The sequence below is a fragment of the Gossypium raimondii genome, chromosome 6 (assembly GCF_025698545.1).
Source record: "Gossypium raimondii isolate GPD5lz chromosome 6, ASM2569854v1, whole genome shotgun sequence".
Classification (NCBI taxonomy): Eukaryota; Viridiplantae; Streptophyta; class Magnoliopsida; order Malvales; family Malvaceae; genus Gossypium; species Gossypium raimondii.
Window position 1 is genome coordinate 60,377,286 of NC_068570.1, and position 24,125 is coordinate 60,401,410.

At 33.7% G+C, this 24,125-nt stretch overlaps 1 protein-coding gene and 1 pseudogene across 20 annotated transcripts; both read left to right on the forward strand.

Moving 5' to 3' along the window:
- Window positions 1–1,895: 1,895 nt before the first annotated feature.
- Window positions 1,896–13,616, forward strand: LOC105772188 (long-chain-fatty-acid--[acyl-carrier-protein] ligase AEE15, chloroplastic). Of its 20 annotated transcripts, none has more exons than XR_008196583.1 (12): window positions 1,922–2,344; window positions 3,873–3,926; window positions 4,012–4,092; window positions 4,652–4,743; window positions 4,850–4,939; window positions 5,512–6,561; window positions 6,905–6,991; window positions 7,095–7,194; window positions 10,198–10,373; window positions 10,631–12,188; window positions 12,280–12,434; window positions 13,263–13,616. XR_008196583.1 is itself a non-coding variant. In XM_052631910.1 (5 exons), exons 2-5 carry the CDS (start codon window positions 3,295–3,297, stop codon window positions 4,403–4,405), a joined length of 381 nt encoding a protein of 126 aa, XP_052487870.1. In that variant the 5' UTR covers window positions 1,896–2,344; window positions 3,247–3,294; the 3' UTR covers window positions 4,406–4,645. The 20 variants fall into 20 exon arrangements, 1 of the variants encoding a protein (XP_052487870.1); XR_008196582.1 differs by having other exon boundaries at window positions 6,905–6,964; XR_008196577.1 differs by having other exon boundaries at window positions 1,923–2,344; window positions 6,905–6,969.
- Window positions 13,617–15,000: 1,384 nt separating this feature from the next.
- Window positions 15,001–22,692, forward strand: LOC105775752 (putative pentatricopeptide repeat-containing protein At1g26500; annotated as a pseudogene).
- The last annotated feature ends 1,433 nt before the right edge of the window (window positions 22,693–24,125 follow it).

A 24,125-nucleotide genomic window follows, 5' to 3' on the forward strand; every position in this document is an offset into this window, starting at 1 on the left:
TTATCTCCCAACAGTCTTAGTTATCTGGGTTTCATTGTCTAGGGCCATTACAGTGACGATCGTACCGTTATCTTATGCTACCTAGGTACCTTTTTTTCTTCTTTTTGGTATCACCCTGAAGAATGATAGCATGCTGTGCCATCTGCCAACATTCTATTTTCTGAACATTTTAATATATATTTCTTTAATTGATTTTAGAAAGGAAATTTTTAACTCATGATAATTTTCTACTTATTTTGTCATCATTTACCTTGTTGGTACAGCTTCTCTTTTTCAACTAAAATTTTCTAGGCCAAATTTCTCGTCTCACCCATTTTTTTGGTATTATAGTTTATCTTGTTGAATTTTACATGGTTTAGGGTTTATGATAAACCATTTCATAAGAAATTACATGCTTTAATTTATACCCCTTTTTCATTTACATAAGCATATTACCACTTAAACACTTATCGTTTCAATGTATTTCATTAAGACTAAGCATGATATAATCCAATCATAAACTTGGCACAAGCCTAATTATCATCCACAACTCATGTTATAGTATCAACTCATAAATCACTTGAAATAACATAAGGTAAGTCATATACATGAACAACATTATTTGAAATCTTCAATTTCATGAGCGTAAACATACTTTCATTGAACATTACCTTTTCATTCATTGGCATAAATTCATGACATAAGTGATTTGAATACTTACCATTCTTTCCCTTTTTAGACCTGTTGAACCACTTAGAATAATATCAAATATACGGGAAAGCTCACACAAAGTGTGATAAACATATAGTCGTAGTTGACATGAACTGTAAAATGAGTCTACTCAAACAAGTCGTTGGTTGAATGTAAGCTACACGATGCTGCCTACACAAGCTATCGAGTATCTGCAACTAATGTCGGACCTCAGTCATCGGTAGGAAATTTAAGACCAACATCCGAAACATGATAACCTGGGTTTGCTCACACAAGCTGTCGTTCGGAACGTAGCTACATTGTGCTCTTCACACAAATTGTCGAGTATCCACAACACATGTCGGAACTCAGCAATCGGTAGGACATTTACGACCAGCACCCAAAATATGGTAACACTAATGACATATCATTTGTATCCTATATATTTCTAAGGTTCAAACGAGGCTCGATAGTCATCGTACGTCGTTGAATTTCCATCGTTTCTTGACAAGATAAATTGCGTAATAACATATATAGATTGATTCAATCACAATAGAATCATATACTAACATTTAATTTAATCAACATTATACGAAATTCAATTCATACGAACTTACTTGACTAAATTGTAAAAATAACAAAGTATAGGGGCATTTTAATAATTTTGAATTCTATTTGATTTTTCACTCGGTCTTGATCATGCTAGCTTTCACCATGGCCGAACCTTAAAGCTTAAGAATGACTTCTTCTCCTTTTTCAATTCAGTGAAGAAGAAAATGTAAATGATGGTAAAACATTTTGGTTTTATTTAATTTAATTGACTAATTACTATTTTACCCTTAAAAACTCAACCAAATTTCACCAAATGCCAAATCATGTTCATCCACTATCCTCTAAACTGGTTGAATTACTACTTTAGGCCCTCATTTCATGCATTTATATTCATTAGATACAAATAATGTTATGACCATTAAATTTTATCTTTACAATTTAGTCTTTTTTAATTAATTAACTATCAAAACATTAAAAACTTTCAACGAAATTTTAATATGACCTTTATAATATTTATAATATTCTGACTTACTTTTTAACTATTTATATATTTGATATAGTAAATAGTATTATTTTAAAAATAAATATATTCAGACATTGAGAATATTAAAAATAAGTATATTAAATAAAAATTTAAAAGCTAAACAACTCAATTATCACTTTATTAAATGAGTGTATTAAATAGCTAGTTACCGTTGGCAGGAGAAGAGCCCCTCTGCCCGTTTTCATCAGTCTTTTCAAATCCCCTTCCTTTCCCATCGTTGGAAATTTAAATCCTCTCTCCTTCACTTTCCCAATTCTTCACTATTTCTTTCTCTTCAAATTTTTCCTCTCTCATCCGTTTTCTTCTCTTTCTTCTCAATCGTTTCTGTTTTTTTTTCTGATATGGAAATCACTTGCTTCATCCATAGATTTTGGGTTTTCAGTCCTAGGAAATATTGTTTCGGTTCGTCTTTTCAAATCTATGGATGTCTTTGTGGTTGTTCTTGTTGGATGCTTTGGGAAAGAAAGAAACTCTGGCTCTGCAAGATTTCACCAGCAATGGCCTCTCTTTTGCAGTCAATCTCTATTACATTGATTCTTATCCCAAATAGACACGCTATTCCCTTCATCGTATTGCACGGTAATGTTCTTATCCCAATATCTTTTCTTTTCAATTTTAATGTTCATATGCACTCTCCCATGGCTTAAATTAATTATTTATTGCCCTAAAACTTGAGATAAATGGGGATTAGATGCCAGTTTAACCTGATACCCATATTTCTTTTATGGACATAATGCGTAAAGTTCAACTAAGACCACATAACTTCATTTCTGGTGAAATTGTTTAAGCAGTTGTGCCTTTGTATAAATTGTTAAAATTCTGTTAAATGTACGGGTTAAACATGGTTCTACTTATCAGGGAATTCGTTTGACAATAGGGTTATGCTGATAACGCTTTCTGCATAAGATGGTGACTAGTCTAGCAGTCTGTGGAATCGACCAAACTGAATAAAGTAAATTAAAAATAATCATCATGTGTTTCTTTAATTTTCATTTTTCTTGAAGTATTCGTGTTCAACACATTCCCGGCCGTGGGTATAGCATATGACCCTCCAAATACATGAAAAAGTTATGTTACTCGGACTTGGGTGTAAGTGTTGGACATAGGCATCTGACTTGAGTATTTTCAGTTTTTTCTAGGATTGCATGTATTTGGAGGACTCTTGGAGGACCATATCTCGATGCCCATGTCCGAGCATGTGTTGGAAATGAATTCAGACACAGTAGTTATTTAGGCAAAATGAAGAGTTGGGTTAAAATATAGTGAAAAACTTACCAAAAAAAAGTCAAACATACCCATATAAGATGCGTGCCTCTACTCACACCCACTTGAGTCCAAGTAACATGTACTGAGTGTTGGTGCACTCATATGGTCCTCTGACTGTTTTTTTCACTCCAAACTATCAAACTGGATGAATTCTAAAGTTTGTTAGTCAGATGTTTCAACTCAGTTTTGCCCTTTGATTTTTATTTGATCAATAGGGACTATGCCTAACAAGAAATTCGGAGGAACCTTCACATATTGTTTCCATGTTCGACTACTTATGGTCTAAAACTATTGCTACAATATTGTGGCCATTGCATGTCTTACCAACAAAGTTTGTCTACAAAAAAATCCACTCTGCTATTGGGATACAAAAGGTTTGATATATTAGCTACATAAACTTATTGAAAAATTTTCTTCCAGCTTCTGAGTGAACTCTATTTATCAATCAATAAAACCTGCATGTATTGTCTATGTTTCGCCTACTCTTTCATTTTTCTTTTCTTGAAGTACTTGGGTCTGACACTTGTGTTTGACATATCACTGGACATTGTTTGGGGATATTAGCCGAGCCTTCAAATATATGGAAAAGCATACGCAAAATTAAACATATCAGTGTTGCTTACATACCCGTATTTGACACTCACACCTGTGTCCAATAACGTAGTGTATTGCAATTGAAAAATAAGAAACCTTACAAAGGAGAAAAAGAAGAGGAACCCGTATTATTATTTTTCCTTTTATGTGCAAAGATCCTTGTTGGAATGTTCCTTTTATTTTTCTTTGTTCGGCATTTCTAGTATTTCTGTTCTGGGTTTATTGATTATTTTCTATCATCCTCTAGACTGCCAAAAGCGGAGGTGGAAGTTTGCCAATGCATATTGAAAAGTTTTATGAGGTTAGATGCTAATATGTTTTTAGTTTTCAAATGAAAAGGTTCCTAGTCGATTTATCTCTTATTTTATGATGGCTCGTATGTGCAGACAATTGGTCTGGAAGTGCAGAATGGATATGGTTTAATAGAAACATCACCTTGCGTTGCTGGTCGACAACCTTATTATAATGTAAGACAGCTGTAGGTCTTTCTATTATAATATTCAACTGAAACTATTCTCTTTCTTCCATGCTACCCCTGATAGAACATGTGATTTCTCCTAAGCAATGTGAATAAATTCTTAAAAAGAGAACTAATAGTTATATATCCGTTATCTCTGTTGCTCCTGCTCTTATTTTTTCTTGTAGTACACGCGTCTGACGCTTAGACAGACTTGGATACAGGGATATGTCCCTACAAAAACATTCCAATGCATGGAAAAGCTTAAAAAAATTGAACACACGTACATTGGATACATATCCGTATATAAGGCTTGCACCTGACTCCAAGTAACTAGCTAGAAATCTACTTTTTTAAATACAGGATATTGGGGAAAAATGTGTTTGAGATCAATTGAAAAGTAAACATGTTATGCTGGTACTATCTTTTCTTGCTAAGTTCCTTAATTGGATCAAAGGAAAGGATCTATGTATGTGCTTTGGTATTAAAGTGAGTTTAAGAGAGTTTTCGTAAGCAGTTAATAAAATGTATAGAAAAAATAAAACATAAATGGGGATTTTGGTTTTCAGGTTTACAATTCACTGTTTCGCTCTGTGTTTGAAATCTATTGATATGGGTCTGTCTGTTTCTTTTTGGTTGCTTTTTCGGAGGCTGATTTCAGGTATGAATCTTTACTTGGGTTTGGTTTTTCATTTCTTTGCCTTTGTCTTTGTTTTTGTTTTTGTCTTTTGCCTTTTCATTTCTATTTTATGGTTTTTGGTTTTCAGGTTTAGACATCACTGTTTCGTTTCTTGTTTCAAATCTATTGATCTCGATCTGTTTGTTCTTTTTGTTTGTTTCCTGTGTCCTTTTTCGAGGTACAAATCCTAAGTTTTCTCCTCTGTTTCTGTTTTTTATGATTTATGCAATCCCCCTAACTATGTTTTTTTTATGGGAACATCTCTGTTTTTTAGTTTTTGATACATGCTTTTCACTTGAATTTATTTGAGTTTTTTTTTCCTTCTCTTTGCCAAATCCGAGTAAGGTTATCAAGCTTGAGTTCAACTTGACAATGACTGAATTGATTTGAGTTTTACTTGTAGCCGAATCCAAGTGACTTATGCGCACATGTATCTGGTTTTTACCCCTAGTATTGATGTTCATTTTTTAGATACGAGAGTTACACATTTTAATTTTAGATTAATTCTAGATGGTTGAGCCATGCATGATTAGTTGATTAAAGATTTTACTTACTCCGATGAATCAAAATAACTTTCTTTTGTGATAAATGTTCTCTTTCTCATTCTGTATGTTGGATTGATCTTCATGTTTAAATTATCCAAATTAAATGCTAATTATACTGCTATGACAGATCTCTGGTTAAACTTATTGTGAAGGAAACTTTTGATTCTAAATGCTGCTTTTAAAATATTTTTGGATTACCTTGCAGTGGAATTCAAAAGCGGATATCTTCAAGCCCCAATGCTATTAAATTAATAGTATTTTCATTCATAAGGGTCAGCTTGGCATACACGGAGTTGAAGAGAATTTATGAGGTGATGGCAATTTTTGTGAAACTAAAGTTGAATTCTGCAGATTCCTTGTTAATGCTTTATGTTGTTATGCACTCTCCCATGGCTTAAATTCATTCTTTAATGCCCTAAAACTTGAGATAAATGGGGATTTTAGATGCCAGTTTAACGTGATACCCATATTTCTTTTATGGATATAATGCCTAAAGTTCAACTAAGACCAGATACTTCATTTCTAGTGAAATTGTTTAAGCAATTGTGCCTTTGTATAAATTGTTAAAATTCTGTTAAATGTACATTCAAGGTTAAACATGGTTCTGCTTATCAGGGAATTCATTTGACAATAGGGTTATGCTGATAATGCTTTCTGCAGAATATGGTGACTATTCTGCAGAATAGGGTTTGACAATAGGGTTATGTGGAATTGACCATACTGAATAAAGCAAATTAAAAACTATCATCCTGTGTTGCTTTAATTTTCATTTTTCTTAAAGTATCCATGTTCAACACATTCCCGGACGTGGCATATGACCCTCCAAATACATGAAAGGTTATGTTACTTGGACTTCGGTGTAAGTATTGGACATAGGCATCTGACCTGAGTATTTTCAGTTTTTTCTAGGATCGCATGTATTTGGAGGACTTTTGGAGGACTATATCTCGATGCCCATGTCTTTGCATGTGTTGGAGATGAATTCAGACACAATAGTTATTTAGGCAAAATGAAGAGTTGGGTTAATATAGAGAAAAACTTACCAAAAAAAAATCAAACATACCCATATAAGATGCGTGCGTGTCACATGTACCGAGTGTTGGTGCACTCATATGGTCCTCTGACTGCCTTTTTCGCTCCAAACTATCAAACTGCATGAATTCTAATGTTCGTTAGTCAGTTGTTTCAACTCAGTTTTGCCGTTTGATTTTTATTTGATCACAAAAAAATCCACTCCGCTATTGGGTTAGAAAAGGTTTGATCTATTATCTACCTAAACCCTAAACGTTCCTTTCTCCTTTCTTAACTACTGTTTTTTCCATTCTTTTCAAATACTTTCCTTCTGTCCTGTTTTCTTTCTCCCAGCCTCCTTTCTTGTCCTTTCTTTCTTCACACACACAAATACGGTACATTAGGTAGAGAAACCCTAAGTTTTGTTTATCGTTTCTGTTATTTGTGATTTTTGAAATCCCCTAATTCATTGGAGATTCATTTCATGAATGAATATGTATTTAACTTTGTTTCTTTCCTTTTCATCTCTGTTTTTAGTTTCAAATATATGCTTCTTTCTACTAATCTTTTCAGTGGACTTTTGCCAGGGTTTCCTGTTTTCTTATTCAAAGAGTCACTGTTACGTTCCGTTGAAATTATGGATCTCGGTGTGGTACTTTTTGGTTCTTTATCTTGTACTATATGTTCTTTTTTTTTCTTCAATTTGTTTGTTTCCGTCTACTTTATATTTCCTTTTATTTTTTTCTTCGCTAAATACTGTTTCGGTTTCTCTTTTAGGGCTTCTGTTTTGGCGTTTGGGCCTGTGCCCTCCTTAGTTTATGGCCTTTTGGGCTTTTATCCCGCTTGGAGGCTGTCTGACCCTATTTGCAAATGCACAGTAAGTTGCTTCTATTGTGAAAGTCTCTAAATCTGTGTTCTCTTTTTGCATACTGGTTTGTGATCCATCTTTTTGCTCGGGCCACGGATTTGGTTTTGTTTTCATTTTTTTAGTGTTTTGGGTTGGGTTGTTTTGGAATACGTTTGAGCTGTTTTTATGTCCAGTTTTCTTTTGATAGTATTTAATTTTAAAAAGATTAGTAAATATTTTTGAACATAACTGTTTAATTTTGAAGCAATTGTTTTAAAATTGAATAAGTTTAAAATATTAAATTTTAAGGTTTTTACTTCTCTCTGTTAATTTGTCCAAAACAGTAGTAGTGATTTAAAGAAGGTTTTAATTACCATAAATGTTACCGTTGCATTATTCGTAATCTAAACCTGCTTTTATGTTATTTGGACATCATGCTTTGGATTTTTCTGTTTAGTTGTAAAGAATTTTTTATCCGGTACAGATTTTTAACCGGCCTGCTGTAGTTAATTTTCTTTCTTATTCTGCTCCGACTTTATTCCTGTCATATAGTGCCTGAATAGCTTCTTCAGTAGTTGCTTTTTTTTGTCTGGATAATAGTTAGATAGAAGTATAATTTGTTCGAACTTTCTTATTGCGGCAATAGGACGACATTTTCGGAAATTAATTAACTATCCGAAAAAACAGGCCAGGTTTTTTTATGTTTTTAATTTTTGAGTTCGGTGTTTTGATGTTTAGAAATTGCTGTTTTGCTATGTGTTATTATTGAGGTGGCCTGTGACTTACTTTGTTGTTTTATGCTGTTTATTTCATTCTGTTATTTTCTAAATAAGAGGACCTAAATTAAAAAAAAAGGTGTCTAAAAAAATGACAGATACATCAACAAATAATATATGAAAAGAAAACATTTCTTTTAATTATTCTTCTGGAGCAATTTACATAATATATATAATTATTTCAATAGTTTTCCACTCTTTATAGAAATGCGAATTACCCACTAAACGATCAAAACCGGCGTATAGGATTCCAGACTGGGACATTCTGTTTCTTAGTTTTCTCAAAAATTCTGCAGTTTTAAAAAATAATAATAATATTGGGATGCTTGTTAATATTGATAGTAATTGAAGAATTGGAGAATTTCAACCGATTTGCTAATTGCGAAGGTTTTTTTCGATTTGGGTTCATATACGGTGGAGGTTGTCAAGATTGTGTATGCATATATGTTTTCTTTTTCATACTGCTAGGTGCTTGCATTCATTAGTAAGGATTGGGTATATTTTCTTTAAAATATATGATTATTCTTAACAGAACTTTGGATATGTGGTAAATATTTTCGTTTTAGGGAGTAAATTCTGGTACAGAAATTCCATAGTAGTCTAACATCATCTATGTATTCAATTGAATGTGTTTTCCGTCTTTTAAGGATTCAGAAAGTGATTTGTTTGTAATTTATGCTTTTGGTTGGTTTAAAATAGTTTAACTATTTTAATGTGACAGTCCAGATAGCCTAATGGTCTCGTGTATAAAACTTTGGATATGTGGTAAATATTTTCGTTTTAGGGAGTAAATTCTGGTACAGAAATTCCATAGTAGTCTAACATCATCTATGTATTCAATTGAATGTGTTTTCCGTCTTTTAAGGATTCAGAAAGTGATTTGTTTGTAATTTATGCTTTTGGTTGGTTTAAAATTAACTGTTTTAATGTGACAGTCCAGATAGCCTAATGGTCTCGTGTATAAAAAACTGCTTTCTAGTCTGATGTGCTGCAAAAGAAAAATCTCTGATTGGCTGGATTATAAGTACTGTGAAACCAGTCAACCATCAGTAAATCGGCCCATATGAATGACTTTAATTAAATAATTCCCTGTGAAACTCTACAATAATTAGTTTAATCGATCTGTCCTTGGGATATGTAGTACTCTTTCTGTCCATATATAACTGTTTTTGGTTAGTATCTTTCTTGCCCTGTTTTTAGTTAGAGTGTTTGTGTGTGTGAGATAGTAACTAACAAATTGAGCCCACTTTCCTTTTTAAGCCATTGGCTAATGACTTCGGTTTATATCGTATTAGTTTGCATGAATTTAATTCTCTGAATAACCTTCTTGTGGTGTCTTGGGTTTAAATCAAAATTTTCCGAATTATTAATGGTTGATGTGGAAATTTGATTAGGACAATGTGAAAAAGTGATGCTTTAATTTTCTGAACTGTCAAGATATAGGTATGTTAGGGGAAGCCTACTCTCTGTTTACTGGTTAGTTCTATCTCGAGTGTTATATGAGGTTGATATCTTTAATCTACAGTTTATATATATTTAAGGTCAGGGAATAGCTGTTTCCAATTACTTGAACACTTGGCTGTTTTCATTTAATCTACAGTTAATATATATTTAGGGCCACTTTCCTTATACAATTGTTGTTTGATTTTCTTTTTTAAAGGAAAAATACAGTTTGTATGGCGTTGTTGTTTTTCAAATAGAATAGAAAGTAAGAGACTTTGGGATCAATTAACGTCAATTTTAACTAGAAGAACATGGTCTTATTTGGAGTGAAAATTCTTGCATTTTATCTGGTGCTAAGGTGGTGCATATTAGTCGTTGGTTTTCTTTTCACACTGCTAGGTGCTTTCACTCATCAGTAAGGATCGGGTTAGGTTTTCTTTAAAATAGTTGAGTGGAGGTCATCGACGAACTTAGTTGGAACTGTTTGTGTGCTGGTGCTTATATGATTTGGAATTGGATTTTGATTGAAATATTCGGGTAATATCTAAATGCTTGGCCTGGATGGAATTAGGGATGCAATTTAACTGAAAATGTTGTTTTATATTACAAAGTAGTTACAAGTGTTTATTGTGTTGCATTAGAAGATGTTAACTAGGTGTTGTTTTCTTTCTTATGAAGAACGCAGTATATTTGCCTTTTTTGATCTTACAATGAGAGTTTTCTTTCAAAGTTTCATATTTGAATCGTATTACTGATTTATTTTTCAAAAAATCCAAATTACTCATCTTTCGCTTTGGTATTGTTAATTATGTAGAAAACGAAGGTTTCTCTTTTGTGGACGTTGGCCATTCATATCAACCCAAGGTATCTCTCTACAATCTAATGGTTAACAATGGAAGTTTAATAAAACCGTGGGTTTTTAGCTGCTTCCATGCAATTTTCTTCTTCATATCTGGAAAATATTACTATCTAATTCAGAAGTACTTCTGGGTAAGTCTTTATTTCTCAATTTTCTACCTTAACTATTGATTAAATCATTCATCTTACATTCTTTTCCTATTTAGATGCATACATATATTTTAATGAATTTGGGTCTCCCTGGTATTCTAGGTGATAGTTTATTCTTAATAGAACTTTGGATATGTGATAAATATTTTCGTTTTGGGGAGTAAATTTTGGTACATAAATTTGCATATTAGTCCAACATTATCTATGTATTCAATTGAATGTGTTTTTCGTCTTTTAAGGATGTTGCTTATGGACTCCTTGACGAAGATATCTTTCAATCGCTGCTGCATTAGAGGTGGAGATTTGATTATTGTATATGAGAGGCATGATACTATGAAAGTTGTTAAAATTGTGCGACAATTCGGTTCTTCAAAATCGTTTGGGTGTATTTAAAGCTGTTAAAGCTGCATTATATTTGTTAAGGAATAAGAAAACACTAAGTAAATCATACCGAGTTTTTAAAACATAGGCTTTTCTTCTTTTTTCCACGCCCTGCTTCTTTCTCGTTGAAGATTGGGGACTTTTGCGCTCGCAATAAAGCTAGGTCCTGATCGAGCAAGTAGTCCTATCTATCCACCTCTCCAAAAACAATATATTGACCACATCTGCTGGCATGTGATGTTTGGACATAGAATCGAGTCCTTGTAAATGGGCAGAGCTGGGTATTAATAAGCACTGAATTTATTTTACAACGTTTTAATAAGCACTAAATTTATTTTACAACGATTTAGTAAGCACTGAATTTAATTCATTCTTATTCTGCACCAGGGATATCCCCATGATATCCCGCACCGGGATAAGCTATTCCAAGATTTTTCTTGTCGTATTTCATCCGGTTCAGTATTTTTAGTGTCCGGTTTGGCTGTTCTGGCAGCCGGTTCAGATTTTTAACCTGTCTGGACCGGGTTACCTGACATAGATATTCCAAGCAGGGATATCCCATTCCAGGGTTATCCCGACTTCGGTTATCCTATTCTAGGGGCATCCCGGCTTGGGATATTCTATTGTACGGATATCCCTCCTTGGGATCTAGGGGTTTGAGGCTTGGGGCCTGGGTTTTGGGTTGGGCTGGTGTTTTTGGACTTTTGTTTCAGTGTTTGGGGCTTTGGATCTCCTAGGTTTTGGATTACTGGGTTTTAGACTACATCAGATTGTGATTTCAGGGACCAAAATATATACCTAAAATTTATTAGCCTTGTAAATTATTAAAAAAGAATTGAGGATGATGTTTCATTTTAATTGAAATGGGCTCTTTTTATAATAATTCCAACAAGCCAACTCTAGGCCATTGATGACTTTAATCCAACAAACCAAATGGACCGTCTGAATGAGGGGAAGAAAATAAGGAAGCCAGCCACTAAGAAATGAAGCTTCTCTCTCCTTTGTTATAGGATTTATGAATAACCTCGATTTCAATCTCTCTCCTCCTGCTATATCTCCGGCAGTAAAACTCCACCGTTTCTTTCTATCTTCATCAGTTGGGTTTTGGCTCAGATCGACTCCCGCGTAAGAATTTGTGCCTTTGTTTCACAGTTCGAATCCTTATTTCTCTTCTCCTAAAGATTCTTCTCATTTGAATCTTTGCCATTATCGTTTTTACACAACTTTTGGTTTGGAATTACGGGTCGATCATTTGAATCTTTGCCATTATCTGTTTTGGAGTGTGGTGTGTTTAACTGTTTTGCCGTTATTTGTTTCACATGTCGTGTAAATAATCGAGATTCCAATTCAAATGATGAGACAAGTGCTAGGGCTAGCCTATCCAGAATCGTTATGTTAGCTGAAGCTTTATTTGAGGTAATTTTTATTTCTTATGTTATTAGTCTGGGTAGTTCTTCTTTCTCTTTGCACCTATCGGTTGGAGTTAATTTCTATGCATTTTAACTAGGTTCTGGATGAAATCCCCCAGCAGTCTGTGGTTTTATCTTCTCGACCTTCTGTATCTTCAATTTGATCTGTTCCCGCTCCTAACGAAGTTGTGGAATTGCTTCCTGTCAAAATTTATAACAAGTCACACAAACTTCATAATGATGAGGCTGGACAGTAAGTATTTATTTTTCTCTGCTGTTTGAGAAATGTGAAGCACACTTGAATTTTTTTTTTTTTTTTGTTGACGGATAGTTGAAGATGAGATTTAACTGTGTGTGCCTTGACTTTAAATGGACCTGCTACAAAAGAATATGTGGTTGGCATTTTAGCTCAGAGTAAGTTATGAATTTGTATATGAGGTAAAATAAAACATAATCAGTTCTACAAAGCAGAAACTAAAAGCTTTCTGAGCTACAAATTGATAATGAGACAGTTTGATTCATATCATAACTATAATTAAGCTAATGAAAATAAATAATAAGGTAACTAAACTTTTTTCTTTGTTGGAGAATTTAAAGCTGAATGGCCTAAAATCAGTATCCAATCAGCAAATTAAGTGCGCTAAGAAGAATGATTGTTAGTTTGCTATCACGTCGGAATTGAAATCTAGATCATTTTTGGATGCTAAGTTTTAAGGCATGCTTCCAAGTTATAGTCAGCAGTAGGCTCATGAAGGTTTGGCGTCTAACACTCTTAATGAGCTTGTTTGAAAAGGTTTAGATGATTAGGTGCAGTAGGTCTATCTTTGGCTGACCTCATCGGTAATCCCTTGTGCGGATTACGAGCCTTATTCTATGTAAAATATGAAATTTAAGTTTGATGGCATGATTTCTTAATGACTTATTAGAGAAAAAAATAATTTAATTATCCTGTTTTTTACCCACAATATTGGTTGAGATGAGTTCTATATGCAATTCTCTTGTCTTGAGGGCTTCAGTTTGACTTTAATATGTGAAATTATTACTTGAAGTATATAGAATAAAATTTTCTCACCTTCTGTAGGTTCTCCCTGTAATCCTCAGATTGTATCTTTCTTGGGATTGCTAGATCTTCCTTATGTTCTTGATAATGCATCGGACTACAGGGATACTCCTGCTTCATTGCCTCAAAAGGGTAGAGTTTTCTATTTACCTTGCCCCACTCAGTTTTGATGATGTTACAGCATCCGTTATGTGATAGGCCAGTTTAAGAAGAATACCTTTTCAGGAGTTTCGGAGAAATCACCTAGAATAACCAAGCTTTTGAAGCTTTCAAGTTAATAATCCGTTAAACTAATGAATGGAGGGCTTTAAACAAAGCCAACAATTGTTTCGGGTTTACCTATTTATTATAAAGCTGATTTTGTTTGCCTTTCTACATTTATTTTCAGTGAGTTTTTGTCGGATCTTTCTTTTTATTTCTTGGTCGCCAGAATATTGTTGGGGCTGGGGGTTGTTGGGCGTAGCTTGAATTCGGTACCCATTTTTTTTTAATTGTCTTGTTGTATTTGGCCCGAAGAATATCCATGTCATATCCCGGCTCGGAATAAGCTATTCTGCGGATATCCCCTTCAAATCCCGTCCCGGTTCAGAATTTTAGGTGACCGGTTCGGCTGTTTTGGTGACCGGTTCGGCTGTTTTGGTGACCGGTTCTGTTGTTTTATGAGCCCGGGCCGGATATCCCATTCTGCGCTTATCCCTGATGAGGATATCCCATTCTGCGCTTATCCCGGTCTGGGATATCCCATTCTGCGCTTATCCCGGTCTGGGATATCCCATTCTGCGCTTATCCCGGTTTGGGATATCCCACATTAGGGGTATCCCGGCTTGGGTATATCCCATTCCAGGGATATTCCGGCGTTGGTTAAGGGGTTTTTTTTGTTTGTTTTTTAAGTTAAGTACTGTACTGGGCTGTTATTAAAATGCAAAAACACATAAAACAGGCCCAAAAACGAAACAGGCTCAAGGAAAAACAAAAGCCTGGAAAAATAGGCCCAATTTTATTTGGGTAAGCACATCATGATAGTAATATTTAAGAAATGATTGTACCTTAACAATATTTTTGAACATATCCATTAACAAAAAATAATAATAATAGTTTGCCCACTCTATTGATTTTATTTATGCTAGAAAAAGTTATTGAATCAGCTCCAATTTTATTTAATTAATAAATATATATAAAAAAGCTCAAAGGTTAGGTCCAGCAAAATATCATTTATTTATCAAGCCTGATCCAATTTAATATGTAGATAACTCTAATCATCAATCAAATAATGTATCCATTTAAATCACTTATTTTTAAATAGACAATTGTATCCATTTCTCTTTATAGTTCAAAATTTTAGGTTATATTCTCCTTTATATTTGTAGATATATATATTTTATTAAATTTTCTAACAATTAAATTATTTACGAATGGCTAGAAAATTTTAAAGTATTTACATTATAAATATATGGGTAATATTAAAATTGACATTTAATATTTATTTTTTTTCAAATTGGTCCTTATTTTTTTAGTGTAGTCTGTCATTTTTTAGGTCTATTTTTTGGTTCCATTCGCTGCTTTTTTTAGTTTCCGTTTCTCTTCGATTTCTGTCCGGTTCGATTTTCTTTTTTAACCGTTATATGTGTGTATTTTTTCACTTGTATTTTCCCCAGTTTTTAATATTATTTTTTTGTTACTGTCATTTTCTTTCAAAAACTGAGTTTTTATTGCTACAATATGTTTCTAAGAACTAAAAAAATATAAATTCAAATCTTAATTTTTTTTATACAAAGTTATCTGCTCCATCTTTTATTTTTAGTGCATACCTAAATATGTTTTTCTCATTTTAAGAAAATCTTTAATATGGCTGTTCGTATTGTGATTTCCATTTCAAGAAATTCCTATCCTTGAATTGGCCTGTTTGGAGATAGGTCAAATTAGAACAGACCGTAATATCAGTATCTTAATCAACCTTTTTGTCTCTTCATTCCATGGCTTCCCAGCCGATTCTTTTCCCCCTCTGTCTCTCTCCTCTCAGTATTCAATTTTTCCTCATTCTTTTCTAGATTTGGTTAAAGTCAGGCTGGTTGTCAATTAGAAGATCAGGCCAAAATCGACGATTCTAGACTGGGTTGAGACATTCTTGTCCGTCATTGTGGATTTCTTGCTTGACAGTTTTGGCCTGCCTTTCTTTCCCTCCCTACTTCCAGGTTTGCCCCTTTTCTTCCTTAATAATAGTTATTGTTTTTGTTGTAGTTTGTTTTTTGAGATGCTCTGTTGTATGGGTATTTTTCGTCTTTCTCTTTGGGGTATTTTTTTTATTGGGAGCATCAGAAATTTCTTGGGGGTAAAGGTGATTTGGAGTTCTAAAATAAATTGAATAGCCACGCGCTATGATACTTATTTCCTTCGAAGTTGGTTCAGATAGTTTTTTACTTCAAAGCATGAACTGCAGATTTTTATTTTGCTGATTTGATATGTAAAATATGTTAAATCCTCTTCTTCATCGGATAGTCATTTCAGGTATGAATCTTTAGTTCACCTCTGTCTTTGCCTTTTTCATGTCTTTTTTTGTTTCATATTTTGCGGACAATTTAGACTTTGATGCCGACCAAATTTGTTGAAGGAAGCAAAAGGGCAAGTAAATTAATTTGTTTGACATTTACTTTTGAGGTCTTTTATACAATCTGTCTGGACCAGGAGATCTCGTGGTGAAGCTGCAAAGCAACCCAATAGGAAAACCATAGAAACAAGGAAATTTATTTTTTCTAAGCCTGAAAAATGTATTGGACTTTCAATTCAAATTTCTTTTTCTGATTTGTTTTCTCAGATGGAAGAACTCAAATCAAACCTAGTTCTTCTTTACTAAAAAAATGTTGATAAGATTAAAAACCCTGCTTAATCCCTTGTCTGATCCTCACCTCCGTCTCATAGCCACCGAGTCAACTCAAAATCAACTCAGCAACCCATCTAACTGTCTCAATCTCATAACTCCAATCAACCAACCCACTCTTCTGAAAGTCTGTACCATCCTCTACCAACAGCAAAACTCACCTGACTCACGCCTCCACTCATCCCGCTCTTCTTACAATCCTTCTTTCAACCCTGAATTCTTCCTTCAAGTTTGCAACACTTTCCAATGCTCCTGGCGCCCCATCTACTGATTCTTCCTCTACACCCAAAAAGTCCCTCACTTCACTCACAACTCCGTCACCTTCAACAAAATGTTGGATGTCGTTGGAAAATCCAAAAACATTGACCATTTTTGGGAAACTTGTCAGGAGATGGGAAAACTTGGTTTGGTCAATGATAAGACCTTTAGGATAGCTTTAAAGACCCTAGCATTAGCTAGGGAGTTGAAGAAATGTGTTGGTTTTTTCCATTTGATGAATGGGTTTGGGGTTGGATACAAGTTGGAGACTTTAAATACAGTGGTGGAAAGTTTATGCGAGGATAAGCTTGTGGAAGAGGCAAAGTTTGTTACTTTCAAGTTGAAAGAGTGTGTTGAGCCAAATGGGGTTACTTATAAGTGGTTGATATGGGGGTTTTGTGATCTGGGGTAATTTGATTGAGGCCTCAAAAATTTGGAATCTGATGGTGGATGAAGGGTTTGAGCCTGATGTTGAGGTTGTGGAGACAATGATGGAGGCACTTTTTAAGACTAATAAATATGATGAAGCAATGAAGGTTTTCCAAATGATGAGAGTTAAGAGAATGCATGATTTGGGGCTTTCAAGTTATAGGCTTGTGATCAAGTGGATGTGTAAGAGAGGCAAGATCGAGCAAGCCAATGGGATGTTTGAAGAAATGTGCCAAAGAGGGATCCAAGCTGATAATTTGACCTTGGCTTCGATTATTTACGGGCTTTTAACAAGGGGGAGGATTAGAGAGGCTTATAGGATTGTGGAAGGAATTGAGAATCCGGATATCAGCATTTACCATGGACTAATAAAGGGGCTTTTGAGGTTGAGGAAGGCAGGGGAAGCAACACAAGTGTTTAGAGAGATGATAAAGAGAGGGTGTGAGGCCTCTAATGCATACATATATCATGTTACTGCAAGGTCATTTGGGGAAGAAAGGGAGGAAAGGACATGATCCATTAGTGAATTTTGACTCAATATTTTTTGGGGGCTTGATTAAGGCTGGAAAGACAGTAGAGGCTACCAAGTATGTGGAGAGAACAATGAAAAGAGGAATGGAAGTGCCTAGATTTGATTACAATAAATGCCTAACATGGCACTAGTTCCATTGCTCCCAAGACTCAAGAAAATATATGCCTAACATGTAAGTTGTTTCAGGGGCGTAAAATGTCTAAAACTCTTGGCAATGTTATTGATCCACTTGATACTATCAAGGAGTTTGGCACTGATGCATTGCGATTCACTCTTGCTTTGGGAACTTCTGGTCAGATTTGTCTTGTACTACAGGCAACATGTTGGTAATTCAATAATGAAAAGTTGTGTCATATAATGTTCTCTTGCTTGCTCTCTTTCATTGCATTATGGCCTTTCAGTACTCTTGGGTGGCCAGATTTGTTGGCAGAGGATTTTAAAAGGTTTTATCCGACAACAATGCTTGAAACTGGGTATGAGCCGCTTTGTTTAACTCCTATTGCTTTGATGAGGTGCCCTATTCTTTTCCATAAGAGAGTGCTTCTGTTATTATTCAATAACAAATTAGAGGGCATTATAGCTTACTTGGTCTTAAGAAATTCCATTTGATCTACTTTTCTATGTTAACTGTTGGCCATAACACTTTTTCTCTTTGGACAGCCATGATATATTGTTCTTTTGGGTTGCAAGAATGGTCATGATGGGAATCGAATTCACAGGAACTGTTCCATTTTCATATGTATATCTTCATGGTCTAATCCGTGATTCACAAGTAAGTAGAGTGTCTGAATCAGGCTACAACTTAGGTGCCCATTTTAAAGTACAAATTTTTTTCTTGAGTTGTGTTCCCCTTCATCTGCATCTATACTTCTGTCATTAGAGTTCCTTTTCGAAATAACATGACACTAGTTCCATTGCTCCCAAGACTCAAGAAAATATATGCCTAACATGTAAGTTGTTTCAGGGGCGTAAAATGTCTAAAACTCTTGGCAATGTTATTGATCCACTTGATACTATCAAGGAGTTTGGCACTGATGCCTTGCGATTCACTCTTGCTTTGGGAACTTCTGGTCAGATTTGTCTTGTACTACAGGCAACATGTTGGTAATTCAATAATGAAAAGTTGTGTCATATAATGTTCACTACTGTTCTAATGTCCATGGTTCTAGCTTATGATAGTATGTCTAATTAGCCAATTTCCTTGAATAATCTCTAGGATCTTAATTTATCTACTGAAAGGCTAACAGCGAACAAGGCCTTCACAAACAAATTATGGAATGCTGGCAAGTTTGTGCTGCAGGTTCTGCCTAATCGGGATAATGTTTCTAGTTGGCAGAATATAGAGGCTTGTAAGGTTTGTTCCTCTTTTCTCAGATTAGTGGGATAGTATTAGACCACCTGTCTGTCCTTGTCTTCATACAACAGTATGCATTTACTACCATATCATTTTTAGCATAAATAAGAAGGAACAAACACATATATATTATAACCCATGGTATCTCCGTATATCAGCTGAATGGGAAGTTTTATGTGATTATTGATATATCCATGTGGTGAAATACTTGGATTTTGGTTAAAGATAGAATTATATTCATCTGTGTTACCTAGCCTTACATGAAGGGAAATTGAGTTGTAATCTTTTAAGTGAATAGGTTCTAGTCGCGACCCTTAGATTAACATAATTTTGATTTGCTTATTGGTTGATGGTTTTTATGAGACTGAAAAAAGATGCGTTGTCTTAGTTGATTTCTCAATGCATTCTGGTTCTGAATAATTGTTCTTTTTCTTTTGATTTTTTTTTTGTTTTGGGTTAGCTTACAGAATTTAAAAATAGTCTTTGACCAATCGTTTGATAATTATTACCTTATACAAGTGCTGTTTGATTTTCCTTTTTTTAATGTTGGCATAGTGTATAAATGTTAAGGGTTAAATATTTTAGAATTAAAGGCAAATTGATATGATATATATACCAGTTATAATATTATTTAATTCATATTATACAATTAATATAAAATGAAATAGTTTATGTAGTATTTTAATTTATTATAATTTTTTTTATAGTTTTTTAAAATTTTAAAATTAAGACTAAATTGTCATATTGTATAAATGTTGAGGGTTAAATATTTTAGAATTAAAAGCAAATTGACATGATATATATACCAATTAGAAAAGCCATGTCATCAGAAATTCACATTTAGTTCAGTGTCCCATGGACCACAGTGTAGTTTAATAGCACCATAATCAAATATTCAAAACCCTATTTGGTTAACAATGGAAGTTCAATACAATCCAGGGTTTTTAGCTGCTTCCATGCTCTTTTCTTCTTCATATCTGGAAAATATTGCTATCTAATTCAGAAGTACTTATGGGTAAGTCTTTTTTTCTCAATTTTCTACCTTAACTATTGATTAAATCATTCATCTTACATTCTTTTCCTATTTAGATACATACATATATTTTAATGAATTTGGGGCTCCCTGGTATTCTAGGTGATAGTTTATTCTTAATAGAACTTTGGATATGTGGTAAATATTTTCGTTTTAGGGAGTAAATTCTGGTACAGAAATTCCATATTAGTCCAACATCATCTATGTATTCAATTGAATGTGTTTTCTGTCTTTTAAGGATTCAGAAAGTGATTTGTTTATAATTTATGCTTTTGGTTGGTTTAAAATAGTTTAACTATTTTGGAGTAGCATAGGGATATTGAGTTGCCAGGTATCAAATTGTTCACTGTGCTGTGCTTGTCACAAGTTTTCAGTGAGAACTCTTCATTAGTATCTAAGCTGTGACTTAAAATTTGCCATAGGATGGATGATCTCTCAATCATCCACGGCAGATGTAAAGATTAAATAATAAAATGACAACTTCAATTAAATAAAAAAATAACAAATTAATAATTCAAAACTGATTAAGCCCAATGAAGAAGCAACTTGGGTTGGATTTCTATGCTTCCTTGAACTGTGTCAGTCTCCTTTACTTTTGTATTTTGTTTTTGTTCTTATTTAGTTTCTCTTGAAGTTTTGAATGGATTAATTAGATAGGTGAACTGCTCAGCTGCTTCTTCATTAAATGAGTGTATTAAATAGTATTATGTTACCGTTGCGGAAGATTTCAAGAATCTTTATTTTTTGGGCAGTGACTGCCCCGCTGCCCGTTTTCTTTAGCCTTTTCACATCCCACTTCCTTCCCAAATTTTAAATACTCAAATCATGCTTCATTCCATACATTCCTTCTTTCTTTTTGTTTTCATTATTCCTCCCTTCTCTGCTTCATGGATTTTCTCTTGGTCTCATTTCAATTTTTCCTGTCATTCTTTATAGCTTTGTGTACCCACGGGCAAAACACACACACAAACAATCAACAGTAGGAAGATAGTTTTCGTGAGAGGGAGAAACCCATAAGTTTTTCTCTGCCGGTTCTGTTTGTTGTGATGTTGAAATTCCCTGCTTCATGGGAGAGTCATTTCAGGTATGAATATTTACGTTAACTGTGTATTTGCCTTTTCTTGTATTTTTTTTAATTTCAGATCTATGCTGTTTTTTTTCTCTGTTGATTTTTTGTTTTCATCTTTAGAATAAGTTTGTCTCTACCTTTTTATCTCTATTTTAATTCTCAGATCAATGCTTCTTTTCTTGTTTTTCAGTATGCTTTTGTTCCAGTTTTTCTGTTTAGTTCCTGTGGTTTGTGATAATGGGCATGTTTTCATAGCTTATTGTCTCCTCATTTTCCTTTTTTAATAACATTTCTTCCCCTTTTATTCTCTCCTTTATTTTATGTCTGTCTCATTTCAAATTTTACCTCATATTTTTTATCTTTTTTGTAGCCGACGCCCGAAAGAATTCAAAGACACACTATACTGTGATTTTCTCTGCCGTTTCTGTTTTTGGGATTTTTGGTTTTGCTTCATCAGGTATGAATCTTTGCTTCAACATTGTCTTTTCCGTTTCTCTTATAATTTAAGAACTATGCTATTGTACTGGTATTTCTTGGTTTATTTTATGGCTTATGGTTTTCAGGTTTAGAAATCAGCAGTAAAAAAAGTCTGTCAATTACTTAAATGGGAAGCAAAAAATCTGAAATTGTACTCGGAATTTTCTCTTTTCGTTTTTTTTCATAAATATTACAATAAATGAAACTAACCAGTTGGCAGTAAATGACCAGCTTATTCCCATATTCTGTCCTATTTTTCCTATATTTCTAATGTTCCTTTCTCCCTTTTTAGCTACTTTTTTTTCCATTCTTTACAAATATTTTCCTTCTCTCTTGTTTTTTCTTCTCTCAGCCTCTTTTCCTGTGTTTCTTCAATCTATAGCTCTCCCGTTCATTCGCCCTCTCTCTTAATATCCTTTCAATTTTTTCCTTAAAATTTTTTAGGTTCGGGTAACCAAATTCTGTTTTTTGTTTTTTTGCTGTTTCTTTTCTTTTTGTAATTTTTGAAACCCCCTACATCATTGGAGATTGATTTCAGGTATGAATATAATTAAACTATCTCTTTCCTCATTATCTCTGTTTTTAGTTGCAGATATATGCTTATTTTTACTAATATTTTCATTGTGTTTTTTTCAGGGATTTTGTTTTTTTAACAATAATAGTTTTTTACCAATGTGAGTAAGTTTAGGTTTTATTATCTATTAAATATATATAAAACTAATTGACCCGACGTACATAAAACAAATCAATGTAGTCCGATATGTTCTGCCTTCGAAAGATGAAAATGTACAATTGGTAGCACTGTTATATTCCCTCCCTATAAATTACAAAACCAATTACTGTACCCCTCTAAATATTTATCTTACCGGTAAAAATAAAATAAAAATATTATAATATTGTAATGCCAAAAAGGAAAAGAACAGGATTGAATTCATGAATCAGTGGAAGCTTCTTCTTCCCAATGAAAGAGTCGACATTTCAGGTATGAATATTTAGTTTTCCTCTGTTTTTGCCTTTTCATGTCTTTTTTTGTTTCATATCTATGCTTCTCTACTTGTATTATGTACACGCTTCTTTACATGTTTTTTTGGTTTTCAAGATTGATTGATTCCACTCATCTTGTAATATATATATTAATTCGAAATCTAAAACTGCTTTTATGCTTTTTGAACATCATGCTTCGGATTTTTCTGTTTTTTCATAAAGAATCTTGTATTCTGTACACATTTAAGTTTTGTGCTATTGTTAATTTTCCCTATTCCGCTTGGAGGATATCCCTACCATATCCCTATTCTGATTGGTTCCACTCATCTTGTAATATATATTAATTCGAAATCTGAAACTGAATTTATGTTTTTTGAACATCATGCTTCGGCTTTCTCTCTTTTAATTTAATGTTTATGGCTTTTCACTTGTATTTTTGGGTTTATGGTTTTGATGTTTAGAAATTGCTGTTTTGCTATGTGTTTGAAATTTATTGATGTGTCCTGTGACTTAATATATGAACAGAAAACATTTAACATTTAATTATTGTTTTTTCAATAAAGTTTACAATAACTGAAATGTCCTTAATGTAAACTCCTTTATATTAATTGATAAACCAGCTCCGATCCTATTTAATATTTATAAAAATATTTTTGGAAGTATTTTATGTAATTGTTTTGCAGCAATTTACATAATGCATATATTGTGTATTTATTTCAAATAGTTTTCCATTCTTAATAGAAACATGGCAGTGATATTACATTATAATTTCTGAGGGAATAAGAAAACAGTACTCCGAATATATTGTGAATTTAAGGGCCCTTTGATATTTAATTTTCTACTTTATTCTGGTGGATGGATATTCCGGGATATCCCAACATGGAATAAGGTATTCTTGGGATATCCCTGTCAAATCCCGCCCCGGTTTGGTATATTTATCTACGGATTTTGATGTTTTAGTGGCCGGTTCAGATTTTTATCATTCTTTCTATTTTTTTCTGTTTTGTCGTAAAGATTCTTAATGAAAAATTAGATTTGTAGTACACAATATATCTTAAGTAGTGTTTTCCTATTCCCTCAAAAAATATAATGCATTCAAACGTGGAGAATTTTCGGTTTCTAATAGTGTTTGAAATTTATTGATGTGGCCTGTGACTTTGTTGTTTTTGTTTTATTCTGTTATTACGATTTTCTAACTAAGAGGACCAAATTTTAAAAAAGGTGTAAAAAAAAATTGTCAGATACAAATAATATGTGAAACGAAAACATGTGACTTTTAACTATTATTTTTTCAATAAAGTCTACAATAACTGTGAACCCATTATATTTTTTGAGAGAATAAGAAAACAGTTGATAGATTATGCCCTTTGATAATTAATTTTCTACTTTATCCTGTTGGAGGGCTATTTCGGGGATATCCCAAGCTGAATTAAGCTATGTCGCGGAAATACCAACTTGATTTAAGGTATTCTGGGGATATCCCATTCAAATCCCGTCCCGGTTCAGTATTTTATTGCCGGATTTTGATGGTTTAGAGGCCGGTTCAGACTTTTTTCGAGTTTGGACCGGGCAACCTGCCATGGTAATTCCAGCTCGGGATATCCTATTCCACGGATATCCCGGTTTAGGTTTATTCCATTCCACTCATATCCCGGTTTAGGTTTATTCCATTCCACGCATATCCCGGTTTGGATTTATTCTATTCTTTGCATATCCCGGCTTGGGTTTAAGGGTTTAGGGTTTGGGGTTTGGGGTTTTAGGGTTTGGGGTTTGGGGTTTGGGGTGTCAGGTGTCGGGTGTCGGGTGTAGGGTTTAGGGTTTAGTGTTAAGGGTTTAGGATTTAGGGTTTAAGGGGTTAGGGGGTTAGGGTTTA

What these genes read in the sequence shown, in the direction of transcription:
- LOC105772188 (XM_052631910.1), top strand. Translation starts at nt 3,295, where the DNA reads ATGTTCGACTACTTATGGTCTAAAACTATTGCTACAATATTGTGGCCA. An exon ending in CTGCTATTGGGATACAAAAG is followed by an intron (nt 3,406 to 3,872) that starts GTTTGATATATT and finishes ATCATCCTCTAG; the next exon opens with ACTGCCAAAAGCGGAGGTGG. An exon ending in GTCGACAACCTTATTATAAT is followed by an intron (nt 4,093 to 4,270) that starts GTAAGACAGCTG and finishes TTTTTCTTGTAG; the next exon opens with TACACGCGTCTGACGCTTAG.